General features: G+C 44.3%; 1 protein-coding gene across 1 annotated transcript; it reads left to right on the top strand.

The window, feature by feature from the left end:
* Nucleotides 1–385: 385 nt before the first annotated feature.
* On the top strand, nucleotides 386–19,245 carry CCP110 (centriolar coiled-coil protein 110). The gene is made up of 15 exons (XM_081338395.1): nucleotides 386–438; nucleotides 2,009–2,166; nucleotides 3,311–3,439; nucleotides 5,822–7,427; nucleotides 8,188–8,318; nucleotides 9,408–9,588; nucleotides 10,148–10,254; nucleotides 10,845–10,961; nucleotides 11,769–11,870; nucleotides 12,419–12,535; nucleotides 12,779–12,858; nucleotides 13,262–13,324; nucleotides 14,101–14,160; nucleotides 14,260–14,342; nucleotides 16,811–19,245. The coding sequence occupies exons 2-15, from the start codon at nucleotides 2,026–2,028 to the stop codon at nucleotides 16,861–16,863; spliced, it is 2,970 nt and encodes a 989-aa protein (XP_081194521.1). The 5' UTR covers nucleotides 386–438; nucleotides 2,009–2,025; the 3' UTR covers nucleotides 16,864–19,245.
* The last annotated feature ends 928 nt before the right edge of the window (nucleotides 19,246–20,173 follow it).

Below are 20,173 nucleotides of genomic sequence, written 5' to 3'. Positions count from 1 at the left end.
ATCTATCTATCTATCTATCTATCTATCTATCTATCTATCTATCTATCTATCTATCTATCTATCTATCTATCTATCTATCTATCTATCTATCTATCTATCTATCTATCTATCTATCTATCCAATCTCCAAATGAAGACAAAGTGGCCAAGAAAACTACATTTCCGTCCAAAGAATCCAGTTCTATTGTAGTTTCCCCTTTGAAACTACAACTCCCAGAATGCAAGAGTCGGGAGAGACCGCCCGTTGCGACCCCTGACTTCCGGCCCTTCCTTTCGGTTGCCTGGAGGCTTGCAACGGCCGCGGCTTCGTCACGCCGGAAGAGGCGGGGCCGTGCCCAGCGTTGCCAGGCGCCGAGCAGGGCGGGCCTCGGTGGGCAGGAGCGGCCAAGGCGCGCAGTTTGCGCTCGTTGGAAGCCGGGAGGCGGCCGGGGAAGCCTCGGTGAGGGAGCCGCGGGGGCTGCGGGCCTGTCTGGGGCGGGATTGTCGGGGGTCTGGTCTGCACAGAGCAAAAGTGGGGGGGGGATTCATTTAAGCTGCATATAAGGTGCAGCTTTGCTTAATGTTAGGCTTAAATTGGGGCTGTATACATGTTAATATTAACATGTATATGATTCTCAGCTTGGCTTATTAAACTGTATGTAAGTATTTAAGCTTTGCTTCATGTGAGGCTGTAGTTGAACTGCGCTTAATGTTAACAAGCAGCATTAAATGTTAAGTGTGTATATATGTATGTGTATATATGTACGTGTATATATGTATGTAAGGGACGCGGTGGCTCAGTGGGTTGGGACGCTGAGCTTGTCAATCAGAAGGTCAGCAGTTTGGCGGGTCGAATCCCAAGTGCCGCGTAGCAGAGTGAGCGCCCGTTACGCGTCCCAGCTTCTGCCAACCTAGCAGTTCGAAAGCACGTAAAAAATGCAAGTAGGAAAACAGGGACCACTACGGTGGGAAGGTAACAGCGTTCCGTGCGCCTTTGGCATCTAGTCATGCCGGCCACATGACCACGGAGAAGTCCTCGGACAAGCGCCGGCTCTTCGGCTTTGAAACGGAGATGAGCACCGGCCCCTAGAGTCGGAAACGACTAGCACGCATGTGCGGGGGAACATGTTAAGCTAATGTTAAACCGTACTTCATTTTTAACCTACATTTTGACTTAAGCTTTATTTGGCTTTGGTTGAAATGAGGGCTCACCCACCCCCAACAGGTATTTGCAACTGGGAGGACCCCGTTTATTCAGCTTATTTCCTCCACACACACCCCGCATCTTCAAACTATTCTGGAAATCACCCCCAGCCCTGATTTAAAGATGCCATAGATATGTGTGTGCGTGTGTTTATCAGAAAGGATTTATACTTCGGATAAATGCCTGACTTGTCAGCCGGAGACATCAGTAAAAACAAGATCCAAAATCTTTAATAATAAGGATCAACTGGGAAGTTGATCCTGAGAGGAAGCACCCGATCATGGATCTTTAAAGATCAATGTGAAGAGACTAGATTCAAATTTAGGAATAAAAGTGGCGGGAGGGGGGGAATAGGACAGGTGCCGGGGAACCTCCTAAATTTTGTACTTATTGTATAACAGGGAACAGTACCATCATCTTGGTTAAGGGTACATTTATTTTTGAAGTCTCTTTTTTTTTTAGTAAGCAAACGCGTTAGAACCCATTTTTACAATCAGAAACATGTTCTGTAAGATCAGATTTTAACTCTGCCAGTGGAAGAACGATGAATCCTGTAGTTTTGCTGGATACAATATAATCATTGCTGTCTTTTGATTTCGGTTGCGGAGCTATTGTTTGTCCGTCTCAATTTCCATAACAATTGTAGAGCTCTGTTGCAGAGATCTTTCAGTTGGCAGTGCAATTTTCCAGGCCAGTAGTAACAACAGAGACAGATTAACCAGGAAATTGTACGGTAGGTAGAGGGACAGTTATTGTTGAATACAGTATATGCTGAGTTGTTATTTGCAAATGAAGGTTTTCTCTCTCTCTCTCTCTCATTCTACAGCCCAACTGCATTTTAAGATGGAGGAATATGAGAAATTCTGCAAGAAGCACCTGGTTAGGATTCAAGGAGAGTTTATGGAGAACGGAGTGCCTTCTGTTTTTCAGCCCAGAAATGTATCCCTTATTCGATTTAATGGGGTCCCCGTACTTTCTCCTCTGGTAAGTTGGCTTAATTATGTCCACGTAAAAAGAATTATGTTGGACACCTTGCTGTGTGTACATTGTGACTCTTCTGCCTTGCTTTTTTTCTTATTTTTGGAGCAAATAATTTTTTCTCCTCTTCCATTAAAAAAAAAATTAAGAATCCTTAAGGATGTGCCCTGAGGAAATCTTTAGTAGTCCTTTACCAGAGCCCATTCCTTGCTTTTTGTGAGGGATTGGGCCAAAACTGTTTGCTTTTTATTTAGTGTCTTTTCTTTCCAAATTTCTCAAAATGTGAATTCCTGGCTTCATTGCAATTGCATTGAGAAAACTTTGGGTCTGGCTTCGATGCTTGGTATCTTTGCTTGTGTGTGTGTGTGTGGGGGGGGTCTTTTTCCTGAAGCTCTACACTCTTAATACTACTAATAAGAATAAGAAAGTTGGAAGGGACCTTGGAGGTCATCTAGTCTGCTCAGGCAGGAAACCCTATACCATTTCAGACAAATGGCTGTCCAGTTTCTTAAAAACTTCCAGTAATGGAGCACCCACAACTTCTGGAGGCAAGCTGTTCCACTGGTTAATTGTCCTCTTTAATTCTAGGTTGCTTCTCTCCTTGGTTAGTTTCCATCCGTTGCTTCTTGTCTTGCCTTCAGGTGCGTTAGAGAATAGCTTGACTCCCTCTTCTTTGGGGCAGCCCCTGAGATATTGGAAGACTGCTGTCATGTCCCCCCAGTCCTTCTCTTCATTAAACTAGACATACCCAATTCCAGCAACCATTCCTGATATGTTTTAGCCTCCAGTCCCCTGATCATCTTGGTTGCTCTTCTCTGCACTCTTCTCTATAATCTTAGTCACTTGTAACTCCACCCCTTCCCCCCGCCATGTACTGTTTCTGGGGGCACTGGCTGAATTGATAAAAAACCCCTCCCTTTTTATGATCCTAAATCAATGAAATTTAATAAAGCATAAGCTGGTGATAGTCCAAAATGTACTTTCCCCCCCACAAAAAGGCAACTGGACTTTCTTGATTTTTCTTTTTTTCCTTTGGAAACGTTTAGGTTCTCACCCAAGAAGTTTCTGCAGTTATTTTGAGGCTCTCCACTGATCTGAGCCCGGGAGTAATAAGATGGCCATAATAATTGTGACTCCCTTGCTTTTACAGCTGACTCCGGAGAAGAAGAAAGAACTTCAGCAAGACAGGCAGAAAGCTCTGGATCTAGAACGCTGGCGACAGAATTCGAAGCAGAGGATTTTGCTGACCCGCGTTGAAGAAATAGTGGCCAACGTACAGGTGAGTTTGAAACATTTTTTTTTATAGTTGGGGAAGCTGTCTTATCTGCAGCATATTTGGAAGGGAACAGGCGCCCGTGCCCTTTCGCTCTCCAGGAGCAATATCTCTATTTTTACATCTAATCACGTAATTAAATTGTGTGAAATAATCCATAATCGACAATGAAAGTAAGATTTCAGGATGGCAACTGGACAAGGCGTTCTAACTTAGCCCAGTCAATGATAGGCTGATTATACTGAATACTGAGCGTGTCCCAGACTGGAACAAGGGATTTGATTTGATTTGATTTGATTTCCCTCCCAGCTACAGATTATATTACCGGTAGGTACCTTTTCAGACTGGCCTGTTTCCCAGGATTATTCCTGTAGGGATTTTGCTTTGTAGGGATAATGTCGGGAGAAGCTCGCAGAGAGAAAAAAAGCGAAACATAAGTGCTGGGTGGACGTGACGAATGAATGAATAAAATGACAGCGTCTGTTCAAAGGTTGTTTTCTTGGAGATGTTTCATTACCCAACTAGGCAACATCATCAGTACTAGGGAAGAGGGGAGGACAACAACGACAATTGTGGGGTCCTTGGTGCTCTCTGAGCTTGGTTATTTTCTTGCAGATGTTTCATTCATTACATAACTAGCTAACATCATCACTGCTAGTCTCTCTCTCTCTCTCTCTCTCTCTCTCTCTGTGTGTGTGTGTGTGTGTGTGTGTGTGTGGGTCAAGATTCATTCATATATTTTAATGGGATAAAGGATCTGGGTGCACCCGTAAACACCCCTGGCAGATTTATTGGAGCATAACTTTTAGGTAACCCAAGTTTGCTTTTGCTAAATGCAGAATTTGGGCACTTTTGATCTGGAACAAATCTGACAGCTAGTGTTGACATTTCCTATTTATTGTGTTGACTGTAACCAACGTAAATAGGCAGAGGGGCCTGTCCCTCCCTCCCTCCCTCTCATAAAGTCTGTGTATTTTTGTCTTTCGGTAACTGGAAGTGGTGAATGCTTGATGGACAGGAGGCAAGTGGACTTCAGCCAAACAATGCAGCTTTGTTGCTTTAAAGGGGCCGACTTGTTAGCTCAGCTTGTTTGGCTGGAGTGATAACAGGAGCCCAGACATGCCCCATTCAATGTCTTGCTGTGTTGACTAGTGTGCCCTTGGCAACGATTACCTAGCCTGGGATTCAGAAGATACGGCAAGAGCGTGTTGAGAATACAGTAATAGTCACTTACAGTTCTTCTACACGGTGTGTATTTTTAACCGTGCCGTGGCTTGCAGGCAATTAATTGTCTTGTTTTAAAGAGTTGCCTGCAACTGAACAGCAGTTGGCTGATTAACTTGATGCTCTTTGTACTTTAAAAAAAAAACCTTTTAAAAATTGTGACAGATCAAATTGAGAGCCAGTATGGTGTAGCGGCTAAGGTACTGGCCTAAAAATCAAGAGCCTGTGAGTTCTAGTTCTGCCTTAGGCATGAAACCTTGCTCAGTAAACGTGGGCAGTCATTCTCTCTCAGCCCAGCCCAGCCCAGCTTACAGGGTTGTTGTGAAGGAAATAGAGGACGGAGCATTAGGCCTGTTCACCGCCTTGAGTTACTTATGAAGTAATAAAGATGAGATTAAAAAAAATCTGATGGATAAAAATAAAAGCTGTAGGATTAGGGTTAGGTTGCTACATCGGCCAAAAATTTGCATTTCGTCTGTAAATCAACTGATCAGTTGATCTCTCTTTCAGGAACGGTTACAATCCTGTTTCTAATCACTCTGGATTTTTTTTATTTTTCTTTTAGTTTTTGAAGTTACTTGCTATGCATTACACACATTTATTAGTGTGCCCAGCTCTGTAAAGATTTGGAGCGCTGTGCAATAAAATCAGTCTTAAAAGGCAATTAAAAACCCAAAGCTTTGTAGGAATGGGACGGCTTGAGTGGGTAAACAGGATGACCATCTCAATTACTTACAGTATAACTTTTATATTTTGGGAGGGAGGGACGCGGTGGCTCAGTGGGTTAGGACGCTGAGCTTGTCGATCAGAAGGTTGGCAGTTTGGCGGGTCGAATCGCGAGTGCCGCGTAACAGAGTGAGCACCTGTTACTCGTCCCAGCTTCTGCCATCCTAGCAGTTCGAAAGCACGTAAAAATGCAAGTAGAAAAATAGGGACCACTATGGTGGGAAGGTAACAGCGTTCCGTGCGCCTTTGGCGTCTAGTCATGCTGGCCACATGACCACGGAGACGTCCTCGGACAAGCGCCGGCTCTTCGGCTTTGAAACGGAGATGAGCACCGGCCCCTAGAGTTGGAAATGACTAGCACGCATGTGCGGGGGAACCTTTACCTTTACTAATTTTTTTAACCGAGTACTTTAAATCAATTTTTTTTAACCCTGACAGATGAAAAAGATGTCCAGCCAAAGCGATTTAGATCAGTCTGAGAAAGAGAATATTCAATTGGATTTAGAATCGGGACTATTGAACGACTCTGCGAGAGAACCCTGCAGCGTTTTGCCAAATTCCGCCGCTTTCGCTGAACACCTCGAGCCTAAACAGACCCCTGATGTCAAGCCGACAGATACACGGGCTGCCTCAAACCTGAATGCTTTGGAAGGAACAGAACAATTTATCCCTCCTAATCCTGCGGGAACTTCCAGCGAACATTCGGAAAAGAGAATCGGCTCAGAAGCTCCGTTTCCCAGGCTTCCGGGCAGCTCTCCTTCAGATGAGATTGCCAAGAAGATGGATTCCATTGACCCCGGGCTAGGTGCTGGGGAAGGTCCCGACCCATACATCATGAGTCTTCAGAACCTCTTAAAAAAATCCAGGGAGTACATTCAGAGAGAACAAACGCGACGCAGCCTGCGAAGCAGTTCCAAGAGGAACGGCAACGGAAGCCACCCAGATAAAGAAAACAGCGCCGTTCAAATGAACGAGTTGGGGAAAGAGAGAGGAAAATTGACAGGCAGGAATACTCCGGTTGCAGCACCGGAGAAGTTCAGCCATATCAAGCCCGGTGCTCATCAGCCTTCCTCGATCTCTAAAACTCTTTCCAGCGGAGCGGCCTCACCCAGTTTTTCTAAAGTCGATATCCCGATGAGGTCCGGAACGCCTCCCGTTCTGGACTCGGATTCGGATGAAGAATTCAAAAGCCTCTCTCTCTTCGGGAAGGACAGCATCCTCCGGAGCTTCACCGGGTCTTACTCGAAACTTCCCAGTCCTGAGCCATGTCTGAGCCCCAAGATGCACCGGAAACGCCCTAGGCCCTCTTCCGTAGGGCACATTGTCATCACCAACCCCGTGAACGCCTACGAGTTGAGTCCCCAAGGAAAGGGGAGGGCTGCGGAGGTGATTGTTCAGGATGCCCGAGAGAGGCCGACGGCCTCCGATCCAGTGCCACAGCTCTCTGCGGATCTTGCCCCCATGGGTCCCCGCAAAGCTCAGGCGTCTGACAACTCAGATACTTTCAAGGACGAACTGGTGGTCGGCAAATTCGACGCAGTGGGTCCACTTCCAGCCCATCAGCAAGACGGCGGACCCTTCCTGGCCCATCCCACAATAGAGGGAGGACCGACGTTAGAAAATAGAACCTCATCAAGCAGCTCCCTTGCAGATCTCGGCCCCCAGGAGCTGAGCCGTGCCCCGTTGACCCAGAAGCCAGCCAAGGCCGAGAGCTTGCCGGACAAAGTCAAGGGTGGCGTGGCCACGGAACTCAACAAATCCTACGACGTGGCGCGCCCGTCACCCTTGCTGATGCAGATGCAGAGTAGGCCGCCTCTTGATACCCCGGAGGTGACTCTTGGGAAGGAGCAGGTTTTGGAAAACGGGCTGGAAAAAGTGAAACGTAAACTCGAGCTGGAGGGGGACGCAGTGCAGAAGGAAAACACGCCCTGGGTTGCGTCTGCAGAAATTGACCTGCCAGAGAGGCGACAGATGCACGATCAAAGGTATCCGGGCAGAGCTGCACTTGAGCTCAAGAACAAAACGCCAGCGCCAGGTCTGGGAGGTAAGAAAATAAGACAGTGCACAGGCGGTCCTTGACTTCACAGTGGTTTGTTTGGCAACTGTACAAAGTTACAGTGGCGCTGGGAAAAGTGACCGACCACCAGCATGCGCCCTTACAACATCGCAACAACCCCGTGGTCATGTGATCAAAATTCGGGTGCTTGGCAGCCAGCAGAGAGAGAGAGAGAGAAATTGTGAAAAATGAGATTAGAGCACCCAATTGGCTTTTATGCATAAGGTGGTACTAGAACTCACCCTCTCCTGGTGATGGACTTAATTGTCACCCAACCGGCTTTCATGCCTAAGGGGGGGGACTAGAACTCACCATCTCCTGGTGATTGACTCAATGTCACCCAACCAGCTTTCATGCGTAAGGCAGTACTAGAACTCACCTTCTCCTGGTGATTGACTCAATGTCACCCAACCGGCTTTCGTGCCTAAGGGGGACTAGAACTCACCGTCTCCTGGTGATTGACACAGTCACCCAACTGGCTTTCATGCGTAAGGTGGGACTAGAACTCACCTTCTCCTGGTGATTGACTCAATGTCACCCAACCGGCTTTCATGCCTAAGGGGCAGTAGAACTCACCATCTCCTGGTGATTAGCTCAAGGTCAGCCAGCCTTTCAGCCCTAAGGCGAGACTAGAACTCGCAGTCTCCTGCTTTCTCGTCTGCTGCCTTAACCACTACTAGACCAAACTGGCTCTGAAGACTCCTGGGTTTGACAGGAATTGATTCTCTCTCCTCTGGGTGCTTTGCAGAGGAGGAGGAGGCATTAAGGCAGAAGATGCAGGCCCTTGCAGAGCTGAGGCAGAAGCTGGAAGAGCAACATGCCCAACAGTTGTCCTTGCTGATAGCCGAGCAGGAGCGGGAACAGGAGAGGCTCCAGAAGGTGAGAAGAGCCAAAGAAAATCCCGGGAGGGAGAGATCCTGGACCTTTCCCACTTTTGCCAGAAACCTGGATGTGCAGGGATTCTGACAGTGAAGAAAGGGTTGGGGTTGAAAAGCCGGGATAGGAATCTCATGACGAGCCTTCCCCAACCTGGTGCTCTCTGGATCTGTTGCAGGGTGAATCTCCCAGAATTCCCAGCTGAGGAACACTGGGAAGGGGGTCATTGCAACCCATCTGGAATGGCACACAGTAGGGCCAAAACCTGTATTTTGGAGTCGCGAAGAGAACGTCTTAATAAATTATCAGGCCAGGTTTTAAAATCTAGGGCAGATTTGACTGCCGAAGGTTCAAAGGGAATCACATCTAGGGAGACATCCTTAAAATCAAAACGGCCAGATGGGGAGAATGAAAAAGTCCCCCCCCCAACACACACACACACACACACACACCCTTTTGACTTTCCAAAAGAAAAAAAGGCAGGCTTTCATTTGCAAAACATTGTCCTCCAGACTCTGGTTGTCCCCTCAGTGTTCTGTACCAGCCTGCTACCAGCCCTGCAGATAAGGCAGGGACAACCCCTTTTACAAGAAGGCAAGAGGCTGGAACTAAGCCTGCCAAATTTATTAACATAAAAACATAAAGAGAGCAAACACGAACCATGAAACAGGAACTATTCAAACGGTTGCCTTCAGCAAACCAGCCCTCCCACGCATTCCCCTTTTATACAGTTCAGGGCGTGGCTTCTCTCTGCCTCCTTCCGAGGTGCCCCATTGCCTTCCTCTGTTTACTCCTGATTGACTGCCTCCTGCGTCGGGCGTCCTTGAACAGGGCCAGCTGTGGGTCATCTTCATCCACGCTGTCAGGCTCACACAGCTGGGTCTGCGTCGTGACCAGGTGGGAGGGGCCTGGCTGAGGGCTCTCATCAGCAAGCTCTCCAACCCCCTCAGCAACCTCTCCAACACCCCCCCCCCTCCTCCTCCTCTGAATCGTCCGACCCAACTGCCGAACCCACAGGCTGACCCTGAATCACAATACTCAGAAGGCTGGTTTTGTAACCCGCATCTCTTTGTTTTTCTTATAAATGGCCAGGAGATTGAAGATCAGGCCCGGAGATTAAAAGAAGAAAAAAACTCGGCTGAAAGTGGGACCCCTCCAATGAATATTGGCCGTGGTGTAGCTCTGGAGTGGAAAAAAATCAGTGATAGTAACCTGTTGGAGTCTGTGCTGAATCGCGTTGAGGCTGCCCATAGCGCCAACCTGGAGAATGAGGGTAAAAGCAGAAACCGTGCGTAGTGATTTGTGTATGTAGCCCAGGGTGAATAAAACATGGAAGAACAGGCCCTTCGCATTAGATTGAAGTTTCCTGTGTTTTCCTGGGTTGACCATCTCGAATTAAGTATTAAAAGCCACAGAAATTCTCCGTTCCCTTTCTGTTTAATTCCTGAGAGACAGAACTGAACCTTGAGGCGACAGATAATCCTCTATTTACGACCAGTTGCTTAACCACCACCGTGTAGCCCTTACGACCGCGCCATTCACTTTACGACTGCCACATTCACTTGAACAACTGTTGCCAAAAGGTCATAAAATCGGGCCTGGTCACGTGGCGACCACAACCGTCAAGGACCTATGATTGTAATTGTGAGCCCAGTTACGGTTGTAAGTCGAGGGTTTCCTGTATTTCCATGATCCAGACAGCCGCAGTAATGATTGTGAAACATTTTAGCTGGCATGAATGAGGAATAGCCTATAACCAATACCCGTTTATTTAGTCTTGATACTTGTTTGCTTAATTATGACTTCGACTGTTAACAACTTTTCAAACCCAGATTTTGTGAACACTGGATCTCCATTCTACCTCTGGGAGCAGCCAGCAAGTGTAAAACCAGTTTTGATATCCAGGTCTATTAGCCGGAGTAAAATGAGGTGGTCTCAGGTAAGGAGTTAAAGAGAAATGTTGGTTAAAAAAAATCCTAGAGGAATTAATATTAACATTTTAGTGGCACAAGTCGCTATTTGGTCGTTCCTGTTTTATCAGTGTGGAAATTTGGTACCCCATTTTTTTTATTAATGCATGTTATTTATGCTAATAGTGTGGGAATTTGGTATCCCATTTTTAAATGCTTGTTATTTATGCTAATATTAATGTGGGAATTTGGTATCCCATTTTTTAATTAATGTTTATGCTAATGTTAGTGTGGGAATTTGGTATCCCGTTTTTTATTAATACTTGTTTATGTTAATAGTGTGGGAATTTGGTATCCCATTTTTTATTAATACTTGTTATTTATGCTAATAGTGTGGAAGTTTGGTATCCCATTTTTTTTTCTTAATACTTGTTTATGCTAATATTGGTGTGGGAATTTGGTATCCCATTTTCAGGAAATGCATATAACAAGCCATAGCGTCCAGCTGATATAATGGAGACTCCAGCGTGTATTAACTCTGCATTTTTAAGGCGGTTAAATGCAAGCTAATGGGTGACATACCCTTGTGGTTACCTGATTTTAACCTTTCCTCTTGAAGGTGTACAGTTCTGCCATGACAAGGAAATTCAACAAGATCTCTGCTCTAGCCAAGGGATTTTTAACCAGAAGACTCTTGCAAACAGAGAAGCTGAAGCAACTTAGACAAACAGTCCACGTAAGGAACCATCTGCATAGGCTCTCTGGCTGTGAATGTGCATGTACACATAATTAAAATGCAGAATGCTTCCCCCCCCCTCCCCCCCGGCTCTTCCTTTCTCTGCCCCAGCTGCTCCTCTAGAAACTTGAATTGTCTGCAGAAACCCGAGGCCATTCTCCTTCTTTATCTCTGCTGCCCAGATGTTGCCTCTGAAGCTCTCGTTTTTATTCTTCTACCTTCCCGTCCTGTGTATTGGTTGCAGTAAAGGTTATCTTATATCTTACGCTATCTTGTCCTGTCCTGTTCTGTCTTGTTTTGTCTTGTCTTAACTTATGATCCTGTCCTGTCCTGTCCTGTCCTATCCTACCCTATCCTATCCTATCCTATCCTATCCCCATCATAAAAATAGTTTAAAAATTGTGTCCAGTCATGTGGGTACCTCATCATAGAACTATCACTCTACTTATTGGTAGGACCAAAATTCCAGGCCCAACTATAGTCATAGGTCTACCTATACCATCATTCTTGCCGCTGGCCGCAGTGACTCCAAAAGCTGGAATCAAACGAAAATCAATTTTTCATCTTGTCCAGTTCGGCTTCCAAGGGATTGTGTTATTAGAGGCCTACCTGACGGCCTCTTCAGCGGCACCCTGTTCCTAATCAATTTCCCCCGAAAAATGAATTATTTGGCAGATATTCCCTTTGGAGGACCTTTCCTGCTTTCCTTGAAGCAACCGTCGCCTCGGTGGCTTGGCGTTTGAATTCGCTGTGAGAAGAATTGTGTCTTTGTGGGACAAACGGTGTATACGTGCGTGCTTTTTGTAGGATACGATGGAGTTCATCAAAAACTTCCAATCGGAAGCACTGTCGAGGAGAGGAAACCTCCCAACTCAGGATGCCAATCTCCAAGAAAGAGTGGTCGCTCAGGTAGGGGGTTAGCAACTAAAAGCCGGCCTGGCCTGATGGGGGATGGGTTTAGGTTTTATTGCTATTTTAAATGTATTTTAATCTACTGTTGTAACTTGGGCATCTTGTTTAATTCTTTTTTAGTTTTTGTATTCCTGTACTTTTATATGTTTGCCCTGTTCACTGCCCTGAGTCCTTCGGGAGAAGGGCGGTATACAAATAAATTATTATTATTATTATTATTATTATTATTATTATTATTATTATTATTATTATTATTATTATTATTATTATTATTATTATTATTATTATTCAGTTATGGGTAGTTTATTAAAAGATACATATGAGTGTTTCGGGGGGCGGGGGTCCAAGAAATATTGCGATTTCTTTGGGGCTGCCATGAAAGTCAGACTCATTTTTTTCCCCTGAAATTCACAGAAAATTCATCTCCCCCCCCCCCGCCATCCAATCTTACATGGTATCTTGGTGTTTCTTGTGAATATTATCAGAGCAAGATTTGTAGCATTTGAAGTTTAGTTTATGTTTGTTGTTGTTTTGTTTTTTTGTAGCTGCAGGCAGCCCTGTACGATATTCATGATATTTTCTTCAAAATGGAAGGGTCGGAAAGGATGAGCATCTTGCGTCAAGATCGAGAAATCCGCAAAGAGAAAATGCTTCGGCAGCTGGTGCGTTGGTGGCCGCCCGTCACTTAACTGTGCTCGTTCTACGCAGTAACCTCTGTTTTTTTTTCCTTTGGGACTTTGAAAAGCCGCCATGCTGGTTTTCAATACAAGTTGGTCCCCAACACGCATGATCGCAGCTTGTTCTAACTGTAATTTAGGCGAGGTTATTATTTTTTTTTGTTCAGCGTAATATCCCCCCAAATTGCCTTGTGATAAAACTAACGTCTCTAATTGTTGGGTGTGTAGGACAAAGCCAAGTCCCCAAGAGACAGAGTGACCCTTTCTACAGCTACGCAGAAGTCTCTTGATAGAAAGAAGTACATAAAGTACGTGGCGGAAACGGTAACACAACCGTGCAAGCAGCACGCAGAGATGTTGTAGATGTGTTGGCAAAGTGCTTGTGTGTTTTAAGGGTTTGTCAATTGGTGTCAAAAAAGTGGGAATCTTGGTTTCGAATCAGGGATGTCCGACCTTGGCAACTGTAAGATCTGTGGACTTCACCTCCCGGAATTCCCCAGCCAGCCATGTCTCAAAGTGCTCAGAATCTTGACTTTTTCTAAAGCGATGGGTACATCCTGCTTGCACATGGGTTTGGCAACTTGCCCCATTAAGTTTGTAGTTTTCAACATAACAAGCAACGAGAATCCTATGCTTGCTTATAATATCTTACAAGAAGACAATCTTGTCTTCCCCCGAACTCTATTTTCATGTGCTCCTTTTCTCCAATAGGGCTGCTGAAATGGGAATCCCGAATAAAAAAACAATTGGGAAGCAAAAGATGTTTGAAAACAGGTTTGTAACATTTTAAGTAGTATTGTACTAATACCACCCTCACCATCCGAACTCAGTCTAAACAGCTGGCTAATTGTGCAACCAACAACAACAATAATAACAACAACAACAACACCATCGGCATTGACAAATTCGCCATTAGTCAATTGCGAAAGGCGGCCTTACTGGGAACTGCTTCCATCCTGCGACAAGATTTATAATACCATCAAACATCCACATCTGCCTATCCCAGGTCCTTGGTAAGGACTCGATAGGTAGACAAAAATGCCAAATCCAGTCTGAACATCTGGCTGACTGCGATGATTAATAATAATAATAATAATCAATCATAATACCATTGGCATTGACAAATTCGCCATTAGTCAATTGCGAAAGGTGGCCTTACTAGGAACTGCTTCCAACCTGTGATGATATCTGTAATACAATCAAACATCCACATCTGCCTATCCCAGGTCCTTGGTAAGGACTCGATAGGTAGACAAAAATGCCAAATCCAGTCTGAACATCTGGCTGACTGTCCGATGATCAATAATAATAATTGCTTGGATCTGCACATATACCACTAATCGTCACGTTATTGTGAACCGATAATAAAACTTGTATGCTCCCAGTTTCCAACAACTCTTGGAAGTGCTTACAACAATTTCATTTGTTTTATTTGTCCCTTGCTTCCCCCCCTGAATTTTCTAGCAGTTTTCATCCCTCTCTTTCTCCTGCTGTTCTATCAGAAAGGCAGCCGGTATTATTGCAGAATCAAAATGTTGTTTCTCCTGCAGAGTTCTTCAGCCCAACCAGGGTCAAAATGCTCCTATCCAAAGGCTGCTGTCCAGACAAGGGTAAGAAAGAAACTCTCGTACACGGGTGTCGGGGGGGGGGGGAAATAGCCTTTTGCCTTGGATGCAGGTGACTTATTGCCTCCTTTTATGTTCAATCAGAACCTCTAAGGCCTCAGGGAAAAGGGCTGAGCAAAATAGAAAGATGCCCTCAGACGGCAGAGGGCCTAGCAAGGCCCCTTCAGGTGTGTACGCAGAATTGGGTGCTGGGATCTCTCACGTTAAAAAAAAAAAGAAAAAAAAGATGTTTTCCACAGAAGAAGCTTAAGCAGCAGATGTTTCCTTTTGGTGCAACAGCTGTGCTCTAACCGCGCTGTACTAACCCTCACTGGAAATGGAACACAACAACAAAATGCCAAAGTTGTGATCACCGGTTGCATGAAGGGGCAACCCAGTTTCGCTCAAGACCACCGCAGCAGGGTTCCTCTGAGCAAAGCTTCAGAAACTGAGCAGATGGCATTTTTTTTTAGTTGTGTTTCATTTGTGGAATAACACCAGGTGCCTGAGTGTTGGGGTGGTGTTGTTGTTTTTGTGTGTTTCTGTGTCTTGTGTCTTAACTAAAACTTCCTGGCTGGAAGACTAACCTGTTTCTCACCTGATTGTGCATGTTTTGTGCCTCATGCATACATCCTATGTATGTCATGTGATGAGGGGAAATGTGTGGCCTTTGGAAGATCTTGGATGCTAATTGGGCTGTGCATGCGGAACTTCCCTTTTGGTGCGATCGCAAAGGGTTTCCGAAAGCTAACGTGAATTTAGGAAAAAAGGCAGGAAGGGTTTACAGGCGGTCCTTGAGTTACAACCACCGTTTGTTTAGTGGCCGTTGGAAGTTACAACGGCATTGCAAAACGTGGCTTACGACCGTTTTCCACACAACCGTCGTAGCATCCCCTTGGTCACGTGATCAGAGTTCAGCCACTTGGCCACTGGTATGTACTTATGAGTGTTGCGGTGGCCAGGGGGGGTGTCACGTGATCCCCTTTTTGTGACCACCCGACGAGCCAAAATTCAGTGGGGAAGCCAGACTCCTTTAACTACTGTGTGACTGGCTGAACAGCTACAGGGACTCGCTTAATGACAGTGGCAAGGAAGTTTGTAAAATGGGGCAAATCTCATTTAACAGCTGTTGCTTGCCAGCGGGAATTTTGCACTCAACTGTGGTCATAATTCGAGGACTACCTATATCTGCTTCTGAAAATAGCCTTGCTTGCTTATTCTTCTTAGCCTGAGGTTGGGAAAAAAATAAAAAAAGATATATGAGATGCCCTCCTTAGATGACCACAGCAACGTGCCCATGATCCTCAGAAGACCTGGTACCTCAGGGAAATTCTTTTAGACCTTAATGACTACCAGTTCTATGGAAGGAATGAAGCACGTTTCATAATTAGAACCAAACCTTCTTGAAAAGGTCCCCTCCCCACTAGATACTCTTCACGGCCTCCAGAAATTAGATCAGGGGTCTTGAAACTTGGCCCTTTTATGACTCATGGACTTCAACTCCCAGAATTCCTCAATTGGCCATTTTGATGAAACCTCAGGCTTAGATCCAGACCAGGGGTCTTCAGACTTGGCCCTTTTATGACTTGTGGACTTCAACTCCCAGAATTCCTCAGTTGGCCATCTTGATGAAACTGCAGGCTTAGATCCAGACCAGGGGTCTTCAAACGTGGCCCTTTGATGACTTGTGGACTTCAACTTGTGCCTGGCTGAGGAATTCTGGGAGTTGAAGTCCACAAGTCATCAAAGGGCCAAGTTTGAAGACCCCTGAATTAGATCATCTTGAGAACGTTCTATGAAAGATCGTAAGAGTTTGAGGCGCTTGTAGGGAGAGCCAGCCATGTCTGAGCACCAACTGTACGAACTGCACATTTCAGCATCCGTAGAATGGAGTTAGTTCCAGCGATGCCTGTCTGTCCAGCAAAGTCTGTCTGTCTTCCTAGTCCTTCTGCAAAATGCGGGTTCCAGGTATCTTCTGTGAATCCCAGTATAACCCATAGTAGCTCTGAAGATACTCAAGCCATGTCGGGCTTTGTCCATTGTGTTAAGTCAAAACGGTGTTTGGTTTGGGCAGAGAGTGGGAAGTACTTTTTTGGGGTGGTTTTAGGGTGTTGGATGAACATGACCGATTCTGATTTATTTAAGAAGCCATGACTAACCACAGTCTGAAAATTAACTCACTATGAATCCAAGTTGTTTAAAGGTCAACCAACCCACCTTGCAGCGGTTTTACCCCTCTACCTTTTCCACAGCTTTCTTGCACCTCCCCACAGTTTGTCTAGAATTGTCACCATGATTTTTCTCCATCGTGAAGTGTTTTGACAAAATAGTTCGAAATCTGCTGACTTACATACAGAATGTTAACGTGGGCCTGCTGAGTTTCTTCGAAGTTCAGGAATTTAAACCTCCCAAATCTGCTTAAGCTGAAAAACAGCTGTTTGTCGCCGCTTCTCGTCGCTATCAGGGACGACCTTGATTTATTTCTATACGTAGTTTGACACTTAATGCTATTCTTCTACTAAGCTGCCCTTGAGAACAGAAGTTCCATTCGCACCTGCTTTAGAACTGCTTGCTTGTGACAAATGGCTGGCATGTTAAGCTAGTTACCTTTTAATAAACAAGAGGAAGTTAATTTCTGATTTTTTTTTGCTTTCAGGAGTATCTGCAGGAAGAATCCCAAGAAAGAAGCCAAGTGTTGTGACAACCTAAGAAGGCAGCACTCCTTAGGCTAGGAAGTGGTGTAGCCTTGTCCTTCAACGTTCTCCAGATGTTCCTTCCGAAATGCAGGTCAATGACAGATCTGTACGTAATCCTGTTAAAGAGACTTAGAAGACTCTGGAAATAGGAATGAATGAAGATGAAGGAAATAACCAATGAATGAAGGCAAAAGAAATATGAACGAAGGCGAAGGAAATATGAGCGAAGGAAGGTGAAGGGAAATATGAAGGCCTTGCGAAGGCAAGCCTTCCATTTGAGTTTTGGGTTTGGGGGCTTTGCTTACTCCCGCGAGTAGATGTTTCCATGGGGTTTTTTCAAGGATCTTTCTTAACCTGGGCTGCGTTTTTCAATTGTGCAGTAAATAACCCTGAAGTGTAGTTGTTTTAGACGTCCTACATTCCTGCTTCTCTTTCGTCATGCTTTGGGATGGTTCAAAGCAAAGGAAATTTTTGCTCTTGGCTCTCTGGATCGTTTCTAAAGGTGGTTGCACTGTTGTGTTGCACAAAACATGGGCACTTCGGTCCTCTGGAAATCAGGAGGGTCCTGATGGCGTTTATTGAACATATGTTTTAAGTTTTCAGCAATGATGCTGTTAATCAGAGGGTATAAATACTGTATCCACCGACCTCCTTTTTCTGGCTGTGGTCTTGTTTCTGAACATGCTGTGAGATCTCATTTAAAAGATGCTATCAAACTTGATTTTTGTACTAAGTGAACTAGAAATTTCTTTTAACAAATGATAGCAACTATTAGCTGGGCAGGGAAACTTATTTTGGTCAACATTTGCCTCATTTATCTTTTTAAATCCAGATATCGGGGGGGGGGGCGTTCTTTATAAACAACATTTGAATAATGAAGGACCAGTGCTAATAGTAAGTTGAATCAACATTGTCCAACTTATATTAGCCCAATATTACTTAATATGGGACTAGTGGTAAATTAGACTAACATTGCCCATCTCTTCTCTTTCAACGTATAAGATGAGATTAACCACAATCTTAAATTTCACAGAAAAGCTAGATGAACTAAACCATTTCAAAATACAAATTGTATTCATGTAAATATTGTTTTGGAATAGCGGCGGCCGGGGGAAAGTCGAGTGGATTTTAGTGTGATTTTGACAGATTGAAACAAGACCATGTCGGGAAATAAATTGGTGTGCTGTTTTTTAGCTTAATAGTGTTTTATCCCAGTAGCTTATTGAGTCACAATTAATGTCTAATGTTAATTTTACATGTTCATATTAATATATTTGCCTAGTGGTAGTGGCTTCAGATGTGGTGTCACTGAAATCATTCCCAATTGAATTGAAAAATTAAGGTTCCGCTTAAAAAAATGGGGTTAACTTTATATGTGGGTACAGTTATTTAGACTAAGATGCTTATAAACTTACATGTATCTCCTAATGCTTTTATGACATCGTGCAATGTTTTAAAATCGCATTTGGGACTTGGGGGGGCTGTCTTGATGGCAGTGTAAAAAAAAAACGTCAAGGATTATTGATAGAATGGTAATCCAAACTTGTTGGGTTATCCTGGATTATTGTAGACAAAAACCCAATACAGACGGATAAACAAATCAACAGTGTAAAATGTTAAGCAACATCCAGCCCCAGCCCCTGGATTTTTCATCCTGACTAAACCAGGATGTATAAGCAAGCCCCGACTTGATTACAAGCATTTGGTCAAACAAGCATCTGATTGGAATTTTGCACAAATGCTTTGTATTTATGGGTTTTTAAAATCAGCTTCTATGCTTATTTTATCTGCTTATCTGAAGGGAGGTCTGAAATAAGGAGTCATGGACAAGCCACAAATTGTGATGTAACCAATCATGGTTTTAAAGATTCCCCTTGGCTAATTTGAGCAGCATAATGCAAGCTTTTGTCACGGAAATAATTCACTGCGTTTTGGTTTTAAATCTATTTTCAATGCTTCTGCCTGAGGTTCAGAAAATCTGAACTGAAGATTCACAAGCTGACTTAAAAATTGTGGATATTTATTACCTTGCATGTTAGACCACAGTTTACATGTTATGTCGATGCTAAAAATGATCTAATCTGTGTGCTGTGAAGTTAGCCATAGGCTGCATGTAAATAGAAGCATGTTTTTATCTACAAGTTCAGTAATTTAAATGAACCTTTTGATATTTTAAAACAGATTTTATTTATAAATTAACAGCCTGTGGTCTTTTATTTACAAGTGCCAGGATGCCTTTTTGTAACTTAAATGTTTCATATTTATTTATTCTTTGATATTTGTTTGCTTTTTTTTGAGTGGAATGCCATGCTATTATAAGCCTTATTTTTTTATATTGGTTTTCACCTGTCCTTTTTAAAAATCTCCTTAAGTATATTACACAATTAAACTTTTTTTAAAAAAAAAAACCTCAAGTGTTCGTCTGCGTGCATATACACTTTCTTCCTCAACCCGTTTCTGCGATGCTAAGGATAATTTTGGACAATCCAAACCGTGCAGACTTCAGCTTTCCACTTTGTAACACCTTCACATCTAGGCTGTGAGACAGCGATCAGTCAGGGGACCCTGGAAAAAAAAGCTTTTTGCTTGCTGCTTATTTATTTTCTTCGGCTTGAAAGCACAGATTCTGGAATCAAAATGCTTTTGGGACTGCCCTACAAGTTCCATCAGCCCCAGCCAAGCTGCAAGGATCCTAGAGAGAGAGAGAAAAAACCACAATTCTAGAAAGAGGCAAGGAGCGGAGGGGGGGGGGGGAGGACACAAAGAATCCTAACAATTCTAACATTCAATTCCAACATTGCACCCAGTCACATCTGGCTGACTCTTAAGCTGTGGTTGTCGGGACAAGCCACCTTCAGCCGCTTGCATTGCAATGTCATGATTTTTGCAGGAAGCTTCCAAAGAGAGCTTTGCGGCTGTGTGGACTGCAACTCCCAGAATTCCCTTACTGGGAACTTCCCTGATTGGCTGGGGAATTCTGGGTGTCCAAGCTGCCAAGGTTGGAAAAAAAAGGCTTTAAAAGTTTATTTATTTATTTATTTATTTGATTTGTATACCGCCCTTCTCCCTAAGGACTCAGGGCGGTGAACAGTGACATAAATAATAGAATAATAGTTGAGCCCCCCTGCGGATAAGCCAACATAAGGCTCGGCCAAACCAGCATAAGCTAAGTATCAACAGAAGCATCCCTTCCTATTAAACCAGGGGTAGGCAACCTCGGCTCTTTTATGACTCATGGACTTCAACTCCCAGAATTCCTGAGTCAGCTGTATTAAGCCCTTCGCCCTCTCAGCTCCAAGCGGTCTCTCATCCCGCCCCTCGGT

Source organism: Vipera berus (assembly GCF_964194415.1).
Source record: "Vipera berus genome assembly, chromosome: 13".
NCBI classification, from domain to species: Eukaryota; Metazoa; Chordata; class Lepidosauria; order Squamata; family Viperidae; genus Vipera; species Vipera berus.
Note: the sequence above shows the minus strand (reverse complement) of the source record. Positions and strands in the feature narration are given on the sequence as shown.